At 46.8% G+C, this 13578-nt stretch overlaps 1 protein-coding gene across 1 annotated transcript; it reads left to right on the forward strand.

Annotated features, from left to right (window-relative positions):
• The first annotated feature begins 11285 nt into the window (after positions 1–11285).
• On the forward strand, positions 11286–12476 carry LOC123752469 (zinc finger protein 595-like). The gene has a single exon (XM_045734518.2). The coding sequence runs from the start codon at positions 11286–11288 to the stop codon at positions 12474–12476; it is 1191 nt and encodes a 396-aa protein (XP_045590474.2).
• The last annotated feature ends 1102 nt before the right edge of the window (positions 12477–13578 follow it).

A 13578-nucleotide genomic window follows, 5' to 3' on the forward strand; every position in this document is an offset into this window, starting at 1 on the left:
TAATACATTCTGCCCAATTTCCCTTATTAGCTGCATTTATAAAACATTCGAGAGTGGTCCTTAAGTCTCCTCCATAGAATAAGAACAATGTTATCCCCCCCCCTAGATATATAGCTATGTATCTGAAGGAGCTATATATCATGGTGGTGGTGCAATGATGCATGGAAGGAGTGTGCATCATTGCATCGCCACCTTTCTTACCCTGCACACTGAAATTATATACCACCTTCCTAGATCTCAAGTCTGCCTTTGATATTGCAAACCGACATGTTATCTTGAGTGAGCTTGCGAGAATGAATATGGGTGGTCGGCTTCTTTGTTGGATTAGGGGTCCCTTATCCAACAGGAAGTCATGTGTTTTTCCAGGGGCATAGTTATGTAACAAGAGACTTCTAACTAGGTACCCCACAGGGAGGTGTCCTCAGTCCTAAATTATTTAGTACCTTAATAAACACGCTGTTAAACTGTGTTCCGAACAAACACAACGTGCACATGATTAGCTATGCTGCATTATCTAACACTGTGCACAGTTGCAAACCCAATAAGATTTCAACTTAGATTGAACAGAGCAGAAGTTATTAAACACATGGGGACAAAACCTTACTGAAGCGATCATACGAGTCATAAATACTCACACTCCGCCTAAGTAAAACAGAAACTAGCAACATTTAGTGTGCCAGCCAGACGGGTCCGTGCAGGAATTTCCATGCCAAAACAAATCCTATGTTGCTGATATGATACACACCACTGGGTATGCCAGCACGCAGAACACTCTTAACTCTGTATTAAACTCGTGTCAGGACCTAGGTTTAGTCATCTTGGCAGATGAAACATACTAAATCGGCTCCCACCCAGGCAAGTGGGAAGGGAAGGGAATTATCAGGGGGAAAGTGCCAAGCCATAATGACTATATAGCACTTAAAAGGGGCCAGGATAAGGATTTGGGATGGGACTGGATGGGGGGGGGATGATTACCAACCACTTGGACGGCCGGGAATTGAACATCGACCTGCATGAAGCGAGACCGTCGCTCTACCGTCCAGCTCAAGTGGTTGGGACCCGGGCAAGGAGCTGCTGTTCGTAAGATGTAAAGATGTAACTGTCTGATAGATCCCAGCTTGACTATGTAAATAGATTCAAATAACTTGGCCTTGAGGTGCCACTGTATGGACCTGTTGTATTCAGACTTTGTCGTCAGTATAGAGGCTCAGAGATCTCAAGGCTATTGTAGATTATCACTCAGGCTATTGTCATGTTCACAGAAAATGGTACCATCCGTTTTCTATGTGTGGCGGAGCAGACGCCAGGGAAGGTAAACAGAGCGTACAGGACGCCCGCCAAGCTTGGAAGCAGCTAGTCATGTAATTGTGTATATACGTATTAAAGTCAGTAACCAAGTCATGACTTTACATCAACCCTACAACCAAGACTTCCTCAGTAACACACAAACACCACAGTGGCGACGAGGATGAACTGGGAACGCAGGTATTTTGTTCAACTTCAAACAAGGAAGGAGCATGCTGTCTCGCCCAGAGGAGGAAGGAGAAGTCGTGCTGTGAGCACCATACCCAATGCTGTGTGCTAACCAATGCTTTGTGCTAACCAATGCTTTGTGCTAACCAATGCTTTGTGCTAAACGATGCTATGTGCTAACCAATGCTATGTGCTACCCCAAGCTATATGCTGACTGAAGAAGCTGTGTTCTAAGGAATCTGCCGACGCCGTGTACGAAACGACGCTTTGATGTGTACAAAATCTGATGTTTTGGTTACGAAACGATGCTTCTTGCTACAAAATTCTTCACACTGAACCGACTGCTGTACCGACTGCTGCACCGACTGCTGCGCCGATTGCTGCACCGACTGCTGTGCCAACTGCTGTGCTGCTGCTGTGAGTAGGAACAACACATGTACACAAGGGCTAGGTAAGAAGTCAGTTGCTGCTATATTGTGCACTGTTGTGAACTTTTGCATTAAAATGCTTGTGTGCTTTGCAAAATTAAAGTAATTACAGTGAATTCTTGACTAACATACACAGTGCAGTAAGTGTTTAATATTCTGAGGAACATTTTAAGTGATAAGTTACATTTATTCAGTAAAAATGGCAAATATACCTCAGGTTCCTGCATTTGATCCTGACTGTGATCAGACAAACCTGTCACAGAGGTGGGTCAAATGGCTTAAAACGTTTGAAAATTTGTTGATAGTTTCTGACATCAAAAGTGCTGAAAGAGAGCGTGCCTTTCTACTTCATTATGCAGGTGATAGAGTTTGTGACATCTTTGACACACTGAAAGACACTGGTGGTGCCAAAGATTATGACATTGCCAAAGCCAAACTAACAGAGCATTTCAAATAATGCTCTGTTAGCAATAAGGCAAAATACTGCAATGGAAATTATGCATTTCAGGAGAGCCAGACAACTCTCTAATGAAACCGTTGATCAATACCACACACGTCTGCAGGGTTTAGCAGCCCATTGTGAGTTTGCTGATATTGACAAAGAAATCAAACGGCAAATAATTGAAACATGCTCATCTACACGTCTTCGTCGAAGAGCTCTAGAACTTGTTGATGATGACAGTTCTCTTACCAAGATACTGGATATTGCTCGTCGAATGGAAGATGCTGCACATGATGCTCGTGTCATGGAGTGCAGTGCCAACAACGGTTCTGCCTCTGTTACTAACAGTGATGAGGTACGTAAGGTTCAGGGAGGACATCGTAATCAAAGAAGATATCATGCCAAACCTAACAGTAAATTGAGCCGAGAGCCACATCACAACTGGAGTCATGGAACAAGACTCAAGCAGTCACAACGACTCACATCAGAGGGTGTCAACAATAAATGTTACAATTGTGGAGGAGACTACCCACACCAAGATAATGTTTGTCCTGCTCAAGGTAAGAAGTGCTATGAGTGTGGAAAACTAGGTCATTTTGGTGCTATGTGTCGTTCTGCACTAAAGAAACCACAGTCAGTGAATAAAAGCACTGTACGAGGATCAGGTCATAGGTGTCGAGGTGGTAAACACAATATTGCACCTCATATCCAGAATGTTAACAATGTACAAGACAACATTTCATTACAACCAGACTCAGATGACAGTGAATGTGATTATACTTATGGAGTACAAGCAATCACAGAATGGAATGATCTTCCAAACAACCCAGAGACATGTGTATACATTGCTGGTATTTGTCTCAAAGTTCTTATTGACACTGGATCAAACATTGACACCATTGCTGAGTGCCACTATAAAAAATTTAAAAAAAAGTTCCCAAAGCTAGAAAAATACAATGATAAAGCCACTGCCTATGCTTCAAAGGTAGCCTTGCCATTGATTGAAACTTTCACTGCAGAGATTAAGTCAAAGAATGCAATGCTCATTAATACATTCCATGTTAGGAATGCAAAGGAGTCTTTACTCAGTTACAAGACTTCAACCAAATTGGGGCTACTTCAGCTTTCTAATGCTGTAGCAGTGGAATCTGCAAACAATGTTGATGCTATTGTTGCTGAATTTTCTGATCGATTTAAATCCATAGGTTGTTATACTGATAGCAAAGTACATCTGCATATCAACCCAGATGTAATTCCAGTTGCCCAACCACATCGCCGACAACCATTCCAAACTCGCAAGAAAGTAGATGCCGAACTGGATAGGCTGATGGAACTAGATATCATTGAACCAGTAACAGGCCCAACACCATGGGTAAGCCCAATTGTCACTCCACCAAAGCCGAAGGATCCAGATGAGATACGCATTTGTGTGGACATGCGTGTTCCCAACAAGGCAATAATGCGTGAACGCCATCCTACACCCACTGTAGATGATATGATCTACCGCTTGAATGGTGCAACTGTATTCAGCAAGTTAGATTTAAACAAGGGCTATCATCAGCTTGAACTTGATGATGAGAGTCGATTCATCACAACGTTTACGACACATCGAGGTCTGTATAGGTACAAGCGCCTGAGTTTTGGTATCAACAGTGCTGCTGAGGTATTCCAGCACATCATCAGCCAGGTATTGCAAGATATACCTAATGCTGACAACATGTCTGATGACATCATTGTTTATGGCCGTACCCAAGCTGAACACGACAAAGCTCTTCGTGCAACATTGCAACGCTTACGAGAAAAGAATCTGACGTTAAGCCGAGCAAAGTGTAAGTTCAATCAACATAAAATTGAATTCTTTGGACATGTACTTAGTGACAAAGGTCTGTCTCCGGATCCTAAGAAAGTTGCAGATATCAAGAATGCTGCACCTCCTTCAACGTCCACTGAAGTACATAGTTTTCTGGAAATGGCAAACTACTGTTCTCGCTTCATTCCAGATTTTGCTACCATTACGAAGCCTCTACGTGAGCTGAAGAAAAATGCATCATGGTACTGGAGCGATATCGAGCAAAATGCATTTGATGCTGTGAAAGATGCACTAGTAGAGAATGCGACTGCTGCGTACTTTGATCCATCAATAGACACTGAGTTAACGGTGGATGCTAGTCCTGTTGGTTTAGGTGCTGTTTTAGCCCAACACAAACCTGGTCAACCAGATTCCAAAGTAGTAATTGCCTACGCCAGCCGTTCTCTCACAGATGTTGAGCAACGATACAGTCAGACAGAGAAGGAAGCTCTTGCTCTTGTATGGGGCTGTGAACACTTCAATGTGTATCTGCTTGGTGCACCCTTCACCACGATAGTCACTGACCACAAACCGTTGGAGACCATCTTCAATAATCCAAAGTCCAAACCACCAGCTCGCATTGAGAGATGGGCTCTTCGTCTGCAACCATACAACTTTACGGTGAAATACAAGCCGGGTGCAGGCAATCCCGCTGATTACATCAGTCGACATCCTGCCAACAGTTTCACCATCACCAAGCATCAGCAAGTTGCCGAGGAATATGTACACTCTGTAACCTGTGATGCAGTCCCTAAGGCTCTCACTCTTGATGAAATCCGTACTGCAACCCTAGAGGACCCAACTCTGCAAGCAACAGTGGATGCATTGACTAAGAAAATGTTTCCACGCATCCCACCCTCAGGAGTTGACCAAGATGCGTTCAAAGGACTTAAACGCATCCAGACAGAATTAAGTGTTACGCAACAACGCGACACTGTGCTGCGAGGTACTCATATTGTCATTCCAGCTGTTCTCCAGCAACGTGCTCTGAAGCTTGCACATCAAGGACACCAAGGTCTTGTTAGGACTAAACAGCTGCTACGAGAAAAGGTGTGGTTTCCTGGCATTGATCGTCAAGCAAAGGACATGCATGATGCCTGTGTCCCTTGCCAAGCTGCAGTGGATACTTCAAGATCAACACCTCTACAACCTTCACCATTACCTGCTGCACCATGGACGGAAGTATCGATGGACTTCTGCGGACCGCTACCAACTGGAGAGTACTTGATGGTAGTCATTGATGATCACTCACGTTATCCAGAAGTAGAAATCATCACTTCCACATCTGCAAAGGCTGTCATCCCGAAACTCGACAAGATCTTTTCAAATTTTGGCATTCCTGAAGTTGTCAAGACGGACAATGTACCGCCATTCAATGGACAAGACTTCAACTTTGCTGAGCATATTGGATTCAAACACCGCCGTGTGATGCCACTACATCCACAAGCAAATGGAGAAGTCGAGAGATTCATGCAACCTCTCATGAAAGCGGTACTCTGTGCTCATGCCGAAGGACGATCCTGGGAACAAGCTATGTATGCTTTTCTCAGGAACTACCGTGCAACACCACATGGAACACTGGGCAAGTTGCCTGGTGAACTTCTATTTGGACGTCCTATGAGAATCGCACTACCCGTCATGCCAGCCAAGGTAACGGATAAACGTCTCGCTCAGAAGGATGCACTAGCCAAGGGCAAAATGAAAATTACTCATGACCAACGTGCAAAGGAACAAGTCATAAAGGTTGGAGATACTGTTCTCGTTATCATCAACCTGTACAGCCTCCCATCAACCAGTACAGGCTCCCATCAACCAGTACAGCCTCCCATCAACCAGTACAGCCTCCCATCAACCAGTACAGCCTCCCATCAACCAGTACAGCCTCCCATCAACCAGTACAGCCTCCCATCAACCGGTACAGCCTCCCATCAACCAGTACAGCCTCCCATCAACCTGTACAGCCTCCCATCAACCTGTACAGCCTCCCATCAACCAGTACAGCCTCCCATCAACCAGTACAGCCTCCCATCAACCAGTACAGCCAATAGCAGCTGCCTCGTATGAGCCAATAGCAGCTGCCTCGTAGGGGCCAATAGCAGCTGCCTCGTATGGGTCCAATAGCAGCTGCCTCGTATGGGCCAATAGCAGCTGCCTCGTATGGGCCAATAGCAGCTGCCTCGTAGGGGCCAATAGCAGCTGCCTCGTATGGGCCAATAGCAGCTGCCTCGTATGGGCCAATAGCAGCTGCCTCGTATGGGCCAATAGCAGCTGCCTCGTATGGGCCAATAGCAGCTGCTTCGTATGGGCCAATAGCAGCTGCTTCGTATGGGCCAATAGCAGCTGCCTCGTATGGGCCAATAGCAGCTGCCTCGCATGGGCCAATAGCAGCTGCCTCGTATGGGCCAATAGCAGCTGCCTCGTATGGGCCAATAGCAGCTGCCTCGTATGGGCCAATAGCAGCTGCCTCGTATGGGCCAATAGCAGCTGCCTCGTATAGGGCAATAGCAGCTGCCTCGTATAGGGCAATAGCAGCTGCCTCGTATGGGCCAATAGCAGCTGCCTTGTATGGGCCAATAGCAGCTGCCTCGTATGGGCCAATAGCAGCTGCCTCGTATGGGCCAATAGCAGCTGCCTCGTATGGGCCAATAGCTGCCTCGTATAGGCCAATAGCAGCTGCCTCGTATGGGCCAATAGCTGCCTCGTATAGGCCAATAGCAGCTGCCTCGTATGGGCCAATAGCAGCTGCCTCGTATAGGGCAATAGCAGCTGCCTCGTTTAGGGCAATAGCAGCTGCCTCGTATAGGGCAATAGCAGCTGCCTCGTATAGGGCAATAGCAGCTGCCTCGTATAGGGCAATAGCAGCTGCCTCGTATAGGGCAGTAGCAGCTGCCTCGTATGGGCCAATAGCAGCTGCCTCGTATGGGCCAATAGCAGCTGCCTCGTATAGGCCAATAGCAGCTGCCTCGTATGGGCCAATAGCAGCTGCCTCGTATGGGCCAATAACAGCTGCCTCGTATGGGCCAATACCCCAACTCTTCGTCTTTCCAGTGAATGCAATTTAAGCTTTATTAATCTTTCTTCATATGAAAGACTTCTAATTTGGGGAATTAACTTTGTCATCCTACGTTGGACACGTTCAAGTGAATTTATATCCATTCTATAATACAGCGACCAAAACTGAACTGCATAATCCTAACCAGAGCAAGATATAGCTTAAGAACCACACCAGGTGTCTTGTTACTAACGCTTCGATTAATAAATCCCAGTGTCCTATTCGCCTTATTACGAACATTCATGCATTGATCCTTTTGTTTTAAATTTTGTTTTAAACACCCCATACCCAAGACTTTCCAATCTATTTGGAAACTCATAAACATGTCCAACCCACGTTTGAAACAATCAAGAGACCCCGCCTCCACCGTTACGCGGTAATTGATTCCACATATCAACAACCCTGTTACCGAACCAGTATTTACCTAAGTTGACCAGACCACACACTAGAAGAAGGGACGACGACGTTTCAGTCCGTCCTGGACCATTCTCAAATCGATCGACTTGAGAATGGTCCAGGACGGACCGAAACGTCGTCGTCCCTTCACCTTCTAGTGTGTGGTCTGGTCAACATACTTCAGCCACGTTATTGTGACTCATCGCCTGCATTTACGCGTCTTTCCTAAATCTAAATTTATCCAATTTATACCTCATTGTTTCGTGTTCTGTCTTGTGTTGATACTTTTAATACTCCATTAATATCCCCCTTTGTTATGTACATTCATCCACTTGTAAACCTCTATCATGTCACCCCCTAACTCTTCGCCTTTCCAGTGAATGCAATTTAAGCTTTGTTAATCTTTGTTAATCAGTTCAGTTTTGGTCGCTGTACTATAGAATGGATATAAATTCACTTCTTCTTCTTGAGAATAGGTGCAGTTTGCATGAAGGGGTAACCCTCCCGATGACTGCACCAGGACAGATGTAGGGAGACGCGTTGATGGTGAGGAGGAGAAGAAAGTCAAAAGCGGTAGATGTGATGGGCCGTAGAGAGAGGAGTGGCGACGAAAACAGAGGGGAACGTCAGAGGGAGACTCTCCGCACCGGGGGGCGGGGCGTCATGGTCACTGAGGCAGCTGATCCAGGCACGGCGTAGCGGTGTGCGCAAGACGGGAACTAGTACTTCTCCGGAAACTTACGGAACGGAAAGCGCAAGCGGTACGCTTCCCAAACCACCCACAGGTCGGCGGGCAGCCGGCCATCAGGCAGTAGCTTCGGCTGAAACATCCTATCCGGCACCCTATAAACAAACTCCTTCTTTGACGACACCCAGATAGTGGACGAGCACCACGGGATCGGAAGCACCCGGGCATCCCGATAAGGGCCCAACTCCGGACCCTCACAGGGCACGATCCCAGCAGACGGGACTAGGCAACCCCCAGACCGGGGCAAGGAAGGAGGGGGAACTGCAGGCGCGGCAGCGACCCCACCACAAGGCACAGGAGCCGAGGCCCCCTGGCGCACATCTTTCCGCAACATCACGACGAGGTCCCGACCATCAGGGACAACCCCCCACTGCGTGGACCCAACAGCAGGAGACGCAGGAGGGGGGGCACAGGGAGCAACGTCGGAGCCCCTCACAGCACCATCATCCTCGGCGGGGGACGCCAGCTGAGCACCATACTCCCCCACCTCCTCCCAAGGCACACCACGAAGGGGGGAGACACTCTGAGCCCGCCGCGAACGCTTCGAGACAGGCCGCACCACACCACGCCCAGCAGGCCCCGCCGCAGGCACAGCCACCGTCGTCATATCCACACAGGCCACACCCGCACCGTCCGAAGAGTCCACAGAGGCCACATCACCCACACTGTCTACATCATCCACGGAAACAGCCTCAGAACACCGACGCGCACGCTTCTGCAAAGGAACGGGAAGAGCAGAACTACAGTAGTCAACACACACAGGCACGTCAGGCACCTCACCACGCCGAAGCACCCCCTCCAAAACAGCAGAACCCGCGTCCCCGGGAGCCGGTATCACATCCACAGGCGGGGGCGGAACATGAACCTCCACCGGGACACCTTTCACTACACACAGCTCAGGCGACAGCCCGACACCCTCACACACCGGCTGAACAACCCCAGGGGCCACAGCTGGCACGAGACGTGTCGCACAGGCCGGAGAGCTCTCCTCAACAGGCGGAGCAGCAGACAGGCAGTCAGGCGCCTCAGGCACAGCACCCACACCGCCCGAACGCAACAGGGGCGGAAAATCCTCCGCACGAAGAACATGCACACGACCAGTCTCTCCCACGTCGCACGCAGCAGCCAGAAGACCCTCGTGACCACACCGATAACAGGTGCGCGGTTGACCCCGGCACTGGCAGCGGAGTGTGTATCCCAACACGGACATCGACGACGGTACACTACCCTTCAGCGACATCGTCAGGGTGCGGGAGCCGTCAAGCATACCAACACAGTGCCCGGCAACGACCTTGTTCCAACGAACACTTAACACTGTCCCAAACCGTTCGAAACAGGAGGTTAAAAAGTCGTCCTGAAATTCGAAGGGGGCACCATGCACCGTCACAGACGTCAAGGTGACACTAAGATTCACTACCTTAACGGAGCCAGCAGTATCAGGGAGAGGGTAAACACGCCCCTCACACCGCTCGAGAAACGCCTGAAAGGCAGCCTGGAGGCGGAACTTGACCACAGCACGGTGGCCCTGAAGCAGCTGGATGCCCACCAGGTCAGACAGCTGCACATGCAGCACGTCCACTAGGGCGACACCAACCAATGGATGGTCCACCGGCACCGTAAACGCCAGACCAGCTGATAGCGTCCTCTTCATTGGAGGGCGAAACGTCCCCATGGCGAAGCAAACGTCACCCCGTCAGTGGCAAACCACCACCAGCAGGGCAAACAAGCGATCACCCAACGTAAACACTCGCAAGTGCGGAAAGACCTCAGGAACGTCCGACCTGGCCGGCGGTCACCACGCAACTCTAAATTCACTTAAACGTGTAAAGCGTAGGATGACAAAGTTAATTCCCCAAACTAGAAATCTTCCATATGAAGAAAGATTAACAAAGCTTAAATTGCATTCACTGGAACGGCGAAGAATTAGGAGCCAATTACCGCGTAACGTGGTGGAGGTGGGGTCCCTCGATTGTTTTAAACGTGAGTTGGACATGTATGTAAGTGGGATTGAGTGGTTATAAATAGGAGCTGCCTCCTATGGGCCAATAAGCCTTCTGTAGTTTCTTTAGTATTAATATCTTGTGTTAAGTAATCAAACAGCTCCTTCATCCATGACCCGCCTGTGTTGGGATCAAGCACTTCCACCTCACCTCTCTACATATTGGTGAGGTGAGGGTACGTGGACCCCGACACATATATATACCAGAACATCAAGGAAATCACCTACACCAGAGAATAGCTGAAGGTTCGCCATCTGCAACATGGTATCTTCAGGCAACCAAATTAGAAAGGTTAAATATCCCAAAAGGAATCCACAGGGAAATAGCAGTTAGGCTATATAGACTACGTCTAGGTTACAGATGCAATTGGGAGATTGGTGAACCCCGACAGAGAGAGTGCATCTTCTGCCAAACTGTCACAGAAAAGCCATTACTTCACTATCTTCTGGAATGTGAAGCAACCAATGACCTTAGAAGAGCTTTAAGAGTTCCTGAATCATGCAGTGGCCACCCTGAAGCCATCAACACAGCCACTCTCCTGGTCAACAAAGGTGTCCAGCAGCTGGACACCCTCATAAAGACTGTGAAGCAGTATCCTCCCCCACGATAACAGCTTGATGGTTAAATGCAACCTCAGAACACTGGGGAAAAAAAAAAATTGTACCACTTACGGGCTATTCATGCCCGTGCCACCTCTTGGGTGGCTTAATCTTAATCAATCAATCAATCAATCGGAAATCATTCATTAACCAATCTGCACCATTCGCTGTTCTCTTGAAGATTATTCGGCCTTATAATTTACTTCTGGGAGAAAGTTGCATGTTCTAGTTACTGTTCGAACACTAGACACCACTCCACATTATAGATAAATATTTAGTCGTTGTTGTGAACACAATTATGAGAACCTCTTATAAAGATTACGAAGACGTTATTGACATATTCACTCAACTTGACAATCTTTCGAAAGAGAGTGATGTGTCTGTCACGACTCATCCTCTGCATGAGGAGACTGAGGAACAAGGCGCCAGAATGTTGCGGTACATTGGTGAGACGTCAGCAGTGTATCCCAAGGAGTCTGGGCAAGAATTTACACTACTGAAGCCTGTGGAAGACACTGGTGAGAAGTTAGAAGACTCATCCTCTGTCACGACTTATCCTCTGCATGAGGAGACTGAGGAACAAGGCGCCAGTATGTTGAGGTACATTGGTGAGACGTCAGCAGTGTGTCCCAAGGAGTCTGGGCAAGAATTTACACTACTGAAGCCTGTGGAAGACTCTGGTGAGAAGTTAGAAGTGAGTCCCAAGTTTGGGGAAGGATCTACAGTACTGAGGAGACGAAGGGCTGTCCATAGTGGTGAGAAGTCAGAAGAGAGTCCCAAGTATGGGGAAGGATCTACAGTACTGAGGAGACGAAGGGCTGTCCATAGTGGTGAGAAGTCAGAAGAGAGTCCCAAGTATGGGGAAGGATCTACAGTACTGAGGAAAAGGAGGGCTGTACAAAGTGGTGAGAAGTCAGAAGAGAGTCCCAAGTATGGGGAAGGATCTCCACTACCGAAGAAACGGAGGGCGGTACGTAGTGGTGTGAAGCCTACGTTATGTGACCGGTATCCTGGTGAGAAGTCAGAAGTATTTCCCAAGTCTGGCCAAGAATTTCCACTTCTTAAGACTGTGGAACAAGGCAGGCTGGGGCATACTGGTGAGAAGTTAGAAGCGTGTCCAGAGTCCGGGGAAAGATCTACACTACTGAAGAAGCAAATGGTGGCAGATAGGCCGTCATGTTACCAGTGTGGGAAAACCTTCAGCGACCGCAGTGGCTTAAACAGGCACATGCTCGTCCATACTGGCGTTAAATCTCACGTGTGTGAAGAGTGTGGGAAAAAGTTCCTTCGAAATGATTATTTGCAGCAGCACCTGATGGCCCACAGTGGTGATAAACCCTTCCCGTGCAAGCACTGCGGGAAAAGATTCTGCCGACTTGGCAACATGATGGGACATAATAGTACGAGACCTCACATGTGTCATGTGTGTGATAAACTATTCAGCAGACCGGACTCTCTGAAGGACCACATGGTGGTTCATATGATTTGATGACAAACCTTACATGTGCCCACACTGTGGGTATAGATACACTCAGCTTGGAAATATGAACAAACACATTCAGCTGCATACAACTGTGCTCGGTGTGTGAGAATTTTAAAATATTGTATAAATAGTGAGAGCCTAATCTCGAAATTAGGCTACAATGTTCCTGTTAATAAACTTTCAAATTTACTGCAATTTGCCTATTAATATTCTTAAAATTTTCCTACAATGTACCTATTATTATTCAAATTTGGTACATATTATTAACTTATAATTATTTGTTAGATTAAGGACCAGTCCGAAATGTTGTGTGTCAGTGATGTTAAAAACATCAATGTTATATACTCACAAACCCAATGCACCTTCTTGCACTAGTATATAAATAAATGAAAAATAAAAAGGACATATGGTTTAAATATATATCTATTTATTTACAAGAATATTTTATTTACAATATTTACAAGAATAAATATTGTGATTTTAATCCTGTAATGAAATCATATCCTAAACTAACTAATCAGTATAATGAACAAATCTACAATGGCAAATCTTATTACAAATCCGTAATAAGGATTTGAACCTACACACGGGATGTTCCCAGAAGCGCCTTAGTCAACTGTACCACCACATGGTCAAAAGAATGAGTCACAATAATGTGGCTGAAGTAGTTCGTCACAATCGACTTGAGAATGGTCCAGGACGGACCGAAATGTCGTCGTCCCTTCACCTTCTAGTGATTTTATACTTTTCAAACTAGATCATCCATATTATTCCAGTATACATAAGAAACTTCTTCATTTGCATTGGAATAATTAATACATAATCTAGCTTAACCTAGCTAACAGCCAATATCTATATATCTAAGTGAACAAATTGTTTACTGTGGCCAATCATATCCATTTCCTAGTAAGCATTCATAACATACTAGTAACAGTTCTGTCAAAAACCACAGTACTCAGTACAAACCACAGCACAGTACAATCTTATTTCACATATATATATCATATATATATTGTGACGATAATCTCCTTCAAGAGATTGAGCCTGCTCTTCCCTCCAAAATTACGTCTTCACAATTATATAAAAGACTATGGAAGAAATGTCCAAC

The sequence above is a fragment of the Procambarus clarkii genome, unplaced genomic scaffold (genome assembly GCF_040958095.1).
Source record: "Procambarus clarkii isolate CNS0578487 unplaced genomic scaffold, FALCON_Pclarkii_2.0 HiC_scaffold_97, whole genome shotgun sequence".
In the NCBI taxonomy this organism is placed as follows: Eukaryota; Metazoa; Arthropoda; class Malacostraca; order Decapoda; family Cambaridae; genus Procambarus; species Procambarus clarkii.

Bases quoted from the DNA above. Each gene is read 5' to 3' on its own strand.
- LOC123752469 (XM_045734518.2), top strand. From the start codon at position 11,286: ATGAGAACCTCTTATAAAGATTACGAAGACGTTATTGACATATTCACT.